The sequence below is a fragment of the Eptesicus fuscus genome, chromosome 9 (genome assembly GCF_027574615.1).
Source record: "Eptesicus fuscus isolate TK198812 chromosome 9, DD_ASM_mEF_20220401, whole genome shotgun sequence".
In the NCBI taxonomy this organism is placed as follows: domain Eukaryota; kingdom Metazoa; phylum Chordata; class Mammalia; order Chiroptera; family Vespertilionidae; genus Eptesicus; species Eptesicus fuscus.
In genome coordinates this window covers 10,299,100-10,310,671 of record NC_072481.1, presented here as the reverse complement: position 1 = coordinate 10,310,671, position 11,572 = coordinate 10,299,100, and the positions used below count along the sequence as shown (strand labels likewise).

The 11,572-nt window shown below is 57.7% G+C and overlaps 1 protein-coding gene across 1 annotated transcript in view; it reads right to left on the bottom strand.

Moving 5' to 3' along the window:
- Nucleotides 1-1,176: 1,176 nt before the first annotated feature.
- The window catches only part of IGSF21 (immunoglobin superfamily member 21), a 204,871-nt gene continuing 194,475 nt past the window's right edge, over nt 1,177-11,572 (bottom strand). The window contains exons 5-10 of the mRNA XM_054721014.1: nt 9,843-9,958; nt 6,708-7,182; nt 3,412-3,497; nt 2,840-3,032; nt 2,432-2,470; nt 1,177-1,375 (exon numbers count right to left, since the gene is read on the bottom strand). Coding sequence (XP_054576989.1) covers nt 1,302-1,375; nt 2,432-2,470; nt 2,840-3,032; nt 3,412-3,497; nt 6,708-7,182; nt 9,843-9,958 — 983 coding nt within the window. The 3' untranslated portion in view covers nt 1,177-1,301. The remainder of the gene's footprint in view (nt 1,376-2,431; nt 2,471-2,839; nt 3,033-3,411; nt 3,498-6,707; nt 7,183-9,842; nt 9,959-11,572) is intronic.

Here is an 11,572-nt window from a genome sequence, read left to right as displayed (position 1 = left end):
CTCTGCCCTGGAGAAGATTCTAGAAGCCACATGTTCCAGCTGGTGTAGCCACAAAGTGAAAGAGGACTGTCCAATCTGCCTTGGGCTTTTCATAGCCACAGATAACTTTTCCTTGTGCGAATGCAGTAGGACTCTGGGGTTGATGTGTTCCTGCAGGCTAGCCTCTCCCTTCCAGACATTAGTACAGTGTGCCACGGGTTCTCCTTGGTGACTCTCAAGTCTCGGCCACAGCTCCGAGAGGCCAACCCAGCCCTGCCAATGACGCATTCTTGCCCCCAGAGCTAATCACTGAGTGGCATGGGGACTCTTCTAGTTGATTAGAAAGTTCCGGAACCTCTGCCCCTGACTTACATGTGACCTTGATTGACTGACGTTGGCCTTGGCCATGTGACTTGCTTTGGCTAAAGGAGTGGTCATGGACATGACGGGCAGATGCTTTCATGTGGCTGCATAGTTTGGTTTATTTCTCCAGCTTTGGCGATCTACCATTGAATGGCCAAACGTCAGAGAGCCACTTCACCTTTAGCCTGAGCTCCAGAGCAAATACCTTTGGAGGAGACCGGAGCCCAACCCACAGCCTGGAGGCTAGCCAGGAATTTAGGAACAACAGGAATTTGGAATATTCTACTTGTCACCTGAAGCAGAGGTGCCCACTGAGCCCAGACTGGATCAGCTTTACCACTTCATCCTGAACAGGAACATAATCATAGATGCTTGTTGTTGCAGGCCACTGAGATGTGGGTTGGTTTGTTATGCAGCATTATTGTGGCAATAGCTGACCATTACACTTGGCCTTGAGGAACCTTTAATTTCCTGAACGTCTTTGGCTACTCCCCACACCTGGCTGTTAGGATGTATTTATTTTCTGTGTCTTAGTTCGTTTGGGCTGCTATTCCAACATACCACAGACTTGGTGGCTTCGAAACAAAAGGAATTTATTTCTTGTAGTTCTGGAGGCAGGAAGACCCTGTTAGGATATGCATGAGACTGAGCTGCCTCTCCACCCCTCATCCAGGGAGGAGCATGCTCCGTCTCCTTCTTCACCTCCCTCCACCCCAGTGCCTGTCCCGATGCTGGAGGCCAGGAGGCACCCAGTTGCCGTGATAGAACAAATGAAGAACACAGAGCCACAGACCCAGGTGGGGAAAATCGTTCTGTTTGTTTTAATTAAACCGACTGAAGAAGCCAAGACACAGACAGAAAGAGACTAAGAACAAGACTGGAAATAGTTTAGAAAAGAAATGAAAAGCGATCGCAGAGATGTCAGTGCCGGGCGGAGTGGCGGGAGCCGGGCTGAGCCTTCACGTCAGCTCCAGGACCACTGTCAGGGCGAGCACCAGGATGAGCCGGACACCAGCAGGGCCAGAGGCGGAACCTGTGCCGGGCGCAGGGAGCAGGTCAGAGCCCCAGCCCCACCGCGGCACTTGCTGATGGAGCCTGGGAACGGCGGAGCCTCACAGGGCCCAGCAGAGTCTGGACTTCAGCATCAGGAGGCGCTGCATCCGATTCCAGCTCGGCCACATGTCCCACCTGAGGTGACCCCCTCATTGCCCTGGGCCTGCTGGGCTGAGGTCAGGCTCCCTGGTGGCCATCAGGACCCTCCAGTGGGGACCAGGACTGGGGGCCCCATTCTGAATTGTGAGATGGGCCCAGTGTGGGGAGAGGAGGGCTGGTGGCCTGGGAGCAGTGCCTGGGTCCCTTGGGGTGGTGCCCAGATTGGGGGAATCCTGGGGAGGGCAGTCTGAAGGGCCCCAGCAGAGCCAGCTGTCTGTGCTCCCAACTACCCTACGGAGTGGTCCCGCGTCCCAGACACAGCCCATTGTCAATGCTGGACATGTGTCCTTGGGATCAGGAAGTTGAGTTCTCTGAGTTAAAAACACTGGAGTCGCTGCCCTGGCCAGTTTGCTCAATGGTTAGAGTGTCAGCCAGTGGACGGAAGGGTCACTGTTTCGATTCCTGGCCAAGGGCATGTACCTCAGTTGCAGGTTTGATCCCAGGTCGGGGCGTGAGCAGGAGGCAAACAATCGATGTGCCTCTCTCATGGTAATGTATCTCTCTCTCTCTCTCCCCCCATCTTCTCCCTCCCTTCCTCTCTCTCTAGAGAATCAATGGGAAAAATACCCTCTGGTGAGGATTTAAAAAAAACTAGAGTCGCTTGCTGTGGATGGTGCTGGGGACACACTTAGTCGCTGGAAATCCCTGCCGCTACTTTGGGGTGCCAACACCCCTTTATTGCTTCAGTGCCCACTCCTGACCATCTGACCAGATTCTGTGAACTAGAGGCCAGTCTCCTGTCAAGGCCGAGCGGGTGTGGGGGGGCAGGGTGAGGGAGTAGGGGGGGAGGAGGGGTGGGCAATGGGAGGTTTGGGGACCAGAGCTTCCAGCCTTGAACATCACACTTTCCAGCAAGGAGCTCTGAGTGGAGACTTACCATTGGAGTCCTCCGTTCCTCTTGGAATATTTGGGTTTTCTGTGGGAAGGAACAGAAAGAGAACGAGCGAGTGTATGGCTTCGGAGCGCAGTAAAGGAGCGCCCCTCTATCCCACACCTGCGGTGTGGTTTCACGCGCTGTCCTGGTGCAGACACAGCCCTGCGGGCTGGAGGTGGCAGCCCATTGTACAGATGGAGAAGCTGAGGAGGGTTACGTCATCTGCCCAAGATTGCCCAGCTGCCAAGTGATGGACCTGGGGTTTGAACCCACAGATCTCTGGTTGTAACTGCTGAACCCCAGTGCCTCCCTGTGGGGCACCCTCTCCGGCCCTTCCTGTGCCCTCCTCCTCGGGACAGTGTCAGCCAGAGCCTGGGTGGTCCTCCCGGTCCCCAGGTGGGCGCAGCGTACCAAACACGATGAGCCGGGTGTGCGTGTCGGTGGAGCCCAGTGGGTTCTGGGCTGTGCAGCGGTACATGGAGCCGTTGAGCTCGGCGGGAACCCGCTCCAGCACCAGCTCCCTCCCGTCGAACTCGGTGCTGCCGTCCAGGAGGCGGCTCCCGACCCGCGTCCATGTGAACAGGGGCTCTGGGAAGACCTCGTTCTGTTGGCCAGAGCAGGGGAAAGTCTGGTCACAGGAGAAGCCATTCTGCCAGAGCCACGGCCCGGCCAGGCCTGGGGACACATGCTTATCGGGTGGGTTCAGAGGGGCTTCCCGCAACACCAGGCAGAGAAGGACTTAGGGCTGGAAAGAAGGTCAAGTCCATGAGGGATGTCTACCCCGGGCTCTAGATGGGTAAGCAAAAACACAGGAACCTCTTGCCCTTTCTCATCGAATTAGCAGACAGATTAGCAGACTGAGGCCCACCGGCAGGGCTGGAGGTGGAGGGGAGGGTCTCAGAGCCTGCTGCCAGGGAGCCCAGGGCCTGGCTGGGGCCGCTCCCACCTCCCACACCCTCCCAGGGGCTCAGAGAGAGGCCGACCTGGAATCCATGGACCAGAATCCTCACTGTGTCCCCGACTCGGGCTCTGCTGGGCGTCATCACGATTTTGGGTCCTTTAGGGGCAACTGTAGGGAGAGGAAGGCCAGGTCAGAGGTGTGTGTGGGTGGGGGGGGGGCGTTGTGGGGAGACGGGGCAGGGAAATGGAGGAGAAGGTGCCAGTCCAGTTCTAGTCCAGTTCCAGGATGCTCATCATTCATTCATTCATCCGTTCAAGCCTGCCTGCGTTCATTCACACACATTCCCAAGCCCCTGCGATGAGTCCGACCCTGGCTGGGAGCTGGGGATCCAACGGTGCCCAGAACACGGTCTCTGCCCCAGTGGGCAAGGTGTGGGGGATCCTGGGTCTCGGTCCTCCCTGCCCCTCTTCCTTACGCCCTTGTGTCACTTCTCCAAAGCCCCCTTGCACCGCTGAGCATGGGAGACAGGTGCCCCAGGGCACTGCTGTCCTGTGGACAGGCAACATCAGGATGGACGAGCCACTGGGATCACTGGGTCTATCCCAGTGGCTGGCAAACTGCGGCTCGCGAGCCACATGCGGCTCTTTGGCCCCTTGAGTGTGGCTCTTCCACAAAATACCACGGCCTGGGCGAGTCTATTTTGAAGAAGTGGCCGTAGAAGAAGTTTAAGTTTAAAAAATTTGGCTCTCAAAAGAAATTTTAATCGTTGTCCTGTTGATATTTGGCTCTGCTGACTAATGAGTTTGCCGACCACTGGTCTATCCCCTCAGGTTTCAGATGGGGAAGCCGAGGCCCATGGGTAACAAAGGGGTCACATGGAGCCAGCTTTCCACATTTCCTCACTTTCTGGCCAGGACTCTGCCCGGAGTCATTCACTCACTCACTCACTCACTCACTCACTCACTCTTTTAACAAGTAATTATTGAGCCAACCCTGTGCCAGGCTGTGGGGCAGGGCTAGGCACAGCGGTGAACAAACCAAGGGCCTGCTGACTTGAGCTTGCGATTTAGTTGCAAACAAGTACAGACAAGAAACTCCCAGGGAGGTAGCGTTATGCACAGAATCCGGCTAAGGGTGGGTAGTGGTCATGTCTCTTCCAAGGAGGTGGCATTTCATCTGGGACAGGAAGGTCCTGAGGAGGGTTCCAGGCAGAGGGAACAGCCGGGGGGTGGCACTGAGGCAGAGGGTCAGGGGGTCAGGAGGGTGGGAGCTGGGAACAGATTCAGTAGCTTCCTGGGCCAGTGTTCTGACCAGAGTGCCAGGCCTGGGCCACTCTCTGTGAACACCTCACAGAGGTGTTGGAGGAGAAAGCTCTGTCCCGGGTCCGGGCTGGCCTGGGATCTCCCCCCTCTGCCCTGGCCTGCTCGCCTAGCCTCTCCTTCCCACTCAGATGCTCCAAGCGAAATCAGAGCAGCTGGCGATGTGGGTGGTCTCCCAGGCCCTGCCAACTTCATTCTCTGAGAAGGAGACCAAAGGACTGTTAATTAAATCACAAGCAAGACATCTGCGGTGCCCCAGGGGGCGGACGGAGCCTCATTGGGAAGAGCTGGGCCTGCTTCCCTGCTTCGAGGCGGGAAGGGTGGGGAAGGCCTGCGGTTGGTTTCTGAGTCTGTATCCACGGGAGCGAGGGGCGGGGGGGGGGGGGGGTCCTGGCCCGGGAGGCGGAGAGCCAGTTCTGCCCTATTCTGTGTGCCTTGGCCCAGTCACACCACCTGGCATCCCCCCCATGCAAATGGGGACAGTGATAACTGCCAGTGTCCACCCCCACCCTGGATGTTAGGAAAATCAGGAGGTAAAGGTCTGAGGGCCGAGATCTGCCAGGGACACGTGCAGCACCGGGCACTATGCTCACTCCTTATGTGCATGATCTCATTGAACTTCACGACCTTTCGGAGATTGTCCCAAGGAGATGCAAGCTTAGGGCAGTGGTCAGCAAACTGCGGCTCGCGAGCCACATGCGACTCTTTGGCCCCTTGAGTGTGGCTCTTCCACAAAATACCACGGCCTGGGAAGACTCCACTGGGAGTCTATTTTGAAGAAGTGGCGTTAGAAGAAGTTTAAGTTTAAAAAATTTGGCTCTCAAAAGAAATTTCAATCGTTGTACTGTTGATATTTGGCTCTGTTGACTAATGAGTTTGCCGACCACTGGCTTAGGGGGCTCAAGTCACTTTCCGCCTTCTTTATTCACACTCTGCAGTCGGTCCGCAGGTGGGAATGCTGCAAGGGGCAGGCAGTGCGACCCTGGGTATTCTGTCTGCTCTCTCTGTCCTGCTGGGGCAGCACTGTCGGGCTGCGGCCAGCAGAGGGCGGGGAAGGGCGCCCATGTCCAGGAGAGGCCTGAACCCTGAGGTCAAGGCAGACACCTTACCCTTCTAGGTCAGATTCCTCGGGGCCCTGTTTTCTAAAGGCCCATCTCCTCCCTTTAGCCTTGGGCATGGCACACTGGCCCCCAAAGAGAGGGACCCTGATCCCCCCCCGCCCCTCGGCCTCCGGCCTGCCATGTCAACAACCCTTACCTAGTAACTGCCCCTGAGGTCATGAATGGGCCTCCCATTCCATGCAGAAAACCTCTGACCCCTGAGCGAATGGGTCTTTCATTTCATGCAGAAAACCTCGGTCGCCTCCCGTGTTCCCAGCTGTGATGGAAAAACCCTCCCTGACCTTCCTGTGACCCGACTCAGCAACTGTCCCTGGGAAGTCCCAGCCTGTGTTCTTCCCTCACCCAGCAAGCCTCCCTATGCTTCCCACGGTCCATTTCAACCTTGAAAACCTTCCATGGTTTTTAAAAAATGTTTTTATTGATTTTAGAGGGAGAGAGAGAGAGAGAGAGAGAGAGAGAGAGAGAGATCGAGGTGAGAGAGAAACATCAATATGAATCGGTCGCCTCTTGCACAAACTCCCACCGGGGACTGAACTGGCAATCAGGGCACCTGCCCTGACTGGGAATCAAACCGGCGACCTTTCGGTGCAAGGGATGATGCTCAACCAACTAAGCCACACCGTCCAGGGCAAAGGCCTTCCATGCTTTCTAACACTGATGCATATTCTGGATCCCGATGGACCAAACTCCCGTGACCTCTCGTGTCCTGACCTTACCCAGCGAACTCCGCTGGCCCCCTGGATCTCCCATGCTCTCCTATCCAGCTCAGCAGAGCTCCTTGCGAACTCAGACTTTGACCTCCGTGCCTGACCCTGAGTGCGGTTTGCTCCACCTCCTCCCTGACTCCATGACGGCCAGCAGCCCAGGGCCCTACGCCAAGGCTTCTCCACCCCCAGTTTCCAGGGGGCCTGCAGAAGGGCACCCCACACCTCACTTACCCAGCATGACCTCTGCCTGCATGGGCATCGACAGCGCCGGGTGCTTGACCTCACAGCTGAAGAGGGCTTCGTTGTCGATCTGCGGGTTGAGTGTCCAGGTGAGCAGGGCACGCACCTCCACGGTGCCGTCGCTGCCCGGGGTGTGGCTGTGGCGCAGGAAGTAGACAGGCTCGGAGCTGTGGACCCAGCGGGGGAACTCGCGGCTCACCACCGTCTCTGGGATGTTCTCGGTGGTCGGCTGGAGGAGGATGCTGGGGTCTGGGGTCAGGCCGAGGGAGGGGCGCTCCGTGTAGGGACGCCCACCCCGGTTCTCAGTGTCCATCAGGGACAGTGACCTCTGCACCTTGGTGTCATCCAGGTCTCGGTGCAGGAGGCTGCGGAAGGGCCTGCTGTCCTGGAGGGGCCCAGAGCTCGCGGCCGGCGGCCCTGCCAGCGGCACCGCGTCGATGGGTTCCCCATCTCTTTTGAAATAAACCTGAAATGACAAGGAAGGCACCGGAAGAGGTTTTGTGCCGATGACCTCGGCCTCCCACGGGGCTCTCAGAGGGTATGGTCGCAGGAGGCCGGTCCTTCTGGAGCCTCCTCTGCCTGGTGGCCTTCCCGATGGACCTCCTTGTTCGTTTCCCTCCAGCACCCGAGACGGGGCCGGCTGGTTCAGGAGGCCAGGCCGGTCCAGGGGGCAGAGGCTGTGCCCATCCTTAGCACTTCCCAGCCACAGTTTCCCTACTTCATGGGGTGTGGGATGCCTGGAAACAGTGAGCGGACAGAAGGGCCCTGGACAGCCGGGCAGCCACCAAGTGGTGGTCTGTGCCCACCTGGGGAGAGCAAGAGGATGGGAGAGCAGGTGGAGGGTGCTGAGATGAAATGAGACGAGGGAAGAATGAGGAAAGGATGTCTGTGCGTGTGGTCCCTCTGCAGGTTTTGGAGAGGAGGCAGAGAGCAGGTGTGTGTGTGTGGGGGGAGGCGGGGGAGGGAGCTCGGTGCGGGGGAGGAGGCGAAAGGGGCCATCTTCTTGCTTTTTCTGCTAGCGAGGAATTTAAGTTTTGAGAGGCGGCATTTAATTTAATTTGCTGTCTTTTTATTTTGGTACAGGTGCCCAGAGGCCCGTGGGGATTGGGTGTATTTTTAATAAATCAGATAAATAAATAGATGGGAGACAGGGAGAGCGGAGGGACGGAAGCAGCTTTCAGGATGCTGGTGCAGGTGAGGGGGGAAGAGGAGGAGGGTGGAGGGAGGGAGGAGGGTGAGGGGAGGAGGAGGAGGATGCCTGAGGAGAGACAGGAGGCGGGGGAGGAAGCGGAATGTGCCGCGCAGAGAATCTGTCAGAGTTTATAGCGCCAAGGAAGAATCTCCTATGCACATAATGGGCTGATTTGGGTTTTTTCTCTCTTTCGTTTTTTGAAAAGTGCTTCAGAAGCACATTTGTTATTTATATCAAAGAATGCTTTCAGATTCTGACCTTCCAGGCAAACGTAAGATGAGGAATATGTGTGTATATGTTTTTTACTATATATATTGGAATGTTTTAGTGCTGTGTCTTAAACGGCAGGAGCAGGCAGGCCGGGGGAGGGGTGTTCCCACAGCCGCAGTGCCGTGAGGAAACTTCCTTTCGGCCCTTTGGAAAAACGAGGTTTTCTTTGGAGAAAAAGACCAACTTGCTTGATTTTAGGGAGGCCAGGCCTCTTTATGGGCTCCACAGGGGAAACTTGGGGCCATGCCCTGCTCCCACCAGTGCTGGCTTTGAAGGTGCCTACTTAGCTGTCCCCTCGGGAGTACAGGTGTGAGTGGAGAGCAATGGGCCTCACCAAAGGCTCATCTCTGCCTACCTATTTACTGCCCCATCTGGGCCTGTGTGCACCTGCCCACTGCCCCACCTGGGCCTGTGTGCACCTGCCTACCGCCCCACCTGGGCCTGCGTGCACCTGCCCACTGCCCCACCTGGGCCTGTGTGCACCTGCCTACCGCCCCACCTGGGCCTGCGTGCACCTGCCTAATGCTCCACCTGGGCCTGTGTGCACCTGCCTAATGCTCCACCTGGGCCTGCGTGCACCTGCCCACTGTCTTGGGTCTTTCCGCACCTGTTTACTGCCCTGTCCTGGGCAGCTGGGTGAGGCTGGCCTGAACCCCCTGGTCACCCCACTGGACGATGCCTGTGAGACAGTCAGGGTCTGGAATGCCTAGCCTCCCACCTTGAACTCTAACCCTTCCTACCACCCCTCACTGATCCCAGTGATGTAAGAAACTCTCAGGGTTAAGACCTGAAGTCCTCCACTACGTCCACACTGGAGGGGCCTTGGGGTCACGCAGCCCGCAGGTTCAGGGTGGCTGCGTGGAGCCCTAAGGGCCAGGGTGCTTCAGGGACCGGTACAGGCCGCGAGCCCCCTCACTGTTAAATGTTTTATACACGGAGCTTTTGTGTACTTCATTCAGACTGAACGGTCCTACTGCTCCTTAAAACGCTGAAACATGTGCACAGTGCCCAGCCTCTAAGCTCCTTGCAGAAATGAGCGGCGGAGGGGAGATCCTCCTGCTTTAGGGTTATTCAGCGCGTGTGGCAGGCCGGCTGGAGCCAGCTCTCAGTGGTGGCTCCCTCATCCCTGCCCCTGCACCAGCGTGCCAACAGCTCTGGTGCTGGGCCGAGCCCTCGGCGCAGTTAGGGTGGCTGCAGGAGGAAGCTGGCTCACACAGGGACTCCTTCTCTTACCTTCCCTCCTTCCTCCCTCCTGCCTCCCTCTCCCTCCTCCATCCTTCCTCCTTTCTCCATCCTCCCACCCTCCACACTGAGGCTGGAGGACAGGAGCTGGAATCCCAGCTCTGACATGAACATCATGGGTGACTGAGCTGTCCCTTCCCCTCTCTGGGCCTCATGTGTCTGCATCCTGCTCAATAACTGTTGTGAGCACGATGCTGGGATCCCCTAAAAACTGCTCCCACTGTGTAGTTCAAGGATCCCAGGGTCTAGCAGAAGTGGGGTTCCCCGTGCTGAGAGACTGGGAGCAGGAGAGGCGGTCGGCGGAGTGGACAGGGTCAGACCAAGGCAGATGCGGCGGAGTTAACTTTGCAGGCCTCGCCCTCTCTCCGTCATTACGCAGCTGAACAGGCCAGGGAAGGGTGGGTGGTCCCAGGGCTACTCACCATGGGCGCCGGCTTCCCTCCGGACACGATGCAGACCAGCGTGAAGTTCTGGGCCTGGTAGCGGTTGAAGGGGGCTGGCGTGTCCGCAGCCACCACTTCGATGGAGGTAGGAGGAGCTACCAAGAGGGAAGCACAAAAAGAAGAAGGCTTAGCTGGGAGGTTCCGGAAGAATCCACCGCTTACCTAACATGGGCCAGGCCCCATGTGGAGTGCTGGGCAGGGCTGGGGGCAAATGTTGCCCAACCAGAGGGTGCCACTGTCATCAACCGCAGTGAGAATGTTGCCCCTGCTGGGGTATGGAGAGGCCCTGCCCCACGGGGCTCACAGCCCGGATAAGAGCCCGAATCAAGAGGTCACCTAGTTAAGGTAAGTGCACCAGGCCCCGGGAGGTGAACAGAGCGTAAAGGGCACTGCCCAAGCCTGAGGGAGTGACGCTGCGTTGTGACCTGAGGAAGCAACATGTGCGGGACAAGCACGCCAGCTGGCGGGAACAGCATGTGCAGAAGCCTGGGGCCGGTTGGTGGTGGGGTGGGGGCAGCAGGAGGGGTGGGAGGCAGGCCGCTGTGATGGCAGCTCAGGGAGCCAGGGGAACGTGCCGGGACGGGGGGCATGTGCTGGGCACTGACCAGGGCGGCTGGTGGTGGGTCACACTCCTTGGCTCAGGTTCTCACAGCCGCAGGAGAGCCCGCTGGGGCATTTTCAGGAGTTCTGTAAGCCGGTGGTTAAACGGCGGCTAGCTTGAAATGGGTCACCGAGGGCATCTCTGCCCCATGGAGCTCAGCCACAGCCACAGAGCAGGGCTTCCTTGCTTGTGTGTTCCCTCCCTGCCCCAGCCGCCGGAGAGGGGGTTTAGAGCAGCCCCCCTGGGCCCGAGCTGCTCTTCTTGGTTCTGAGAGCAGTAGGGAGCCACTGAAGGTTTTAGACAAGAGCAGCGACGTGATCTGAGTTGCATTGTGAAGAGACTGGAAGCAGAATTTAGGCCAGAGAGGGAGCTTCGCCCACGGCGAGGGCAGTGGGAAGAAGTGGCTGACTGACAGGCACCGGGAGGCTTTATTCTGGGGGCCGGCTGGTTGTGCTTTGTCCTGCCTCCCACCAGCTCTCCTCACCAGCTGCCACCGGCCGCTTTGCCAAAGCCAGGGCTCCAGGCGCTGTGGGGGTTGGGACGAGTGCATATGGAGCCATTGGGTACACCTGGGTCCAAGTCCCAGCCAGGCCAGCATCACCTCCATGTCCTTGGGCAAGTACCAAAACCAACTCCATGTTCTTGGGCAAGTGAGCCTCAGGCCCTCTCGGCGTGGCTCCATGGTTGAGTGCGGCCCTATGACCCTGGAGGTCACAGTTCAATTCCTGGTCAGGGCACATGCCCAGATTGTGGGCTTGATCCCCAGAGGGGGGTGTGCAGGAGGCAGCTGATCAATGGTTCTCTCTCATCACTGATGTTTCTATCTCTCTCCCTCTCCCTTCCTCTCTGAAATCAATAAAAATATATTTAAAAAAAACACAAAACAAAAGACACCTGTGTGCCTCCGTTCCCCAGTTTGTGAAATGGGAATCATCCTCAGCAGCCGGATTCGAAGAACCAGCTAATCGATAAAACAGGGCTGACAGCCCGTGGCAGGGTTCCCTGTCCTGAGATTCCTCCTGTTACTTCCCCAAATCCTTGCCATCAGCCCCAAAGCCACACTCGGAGGACTTCGCTCGGGAAAGCCTGTCATTCTGGCTCATCCGGC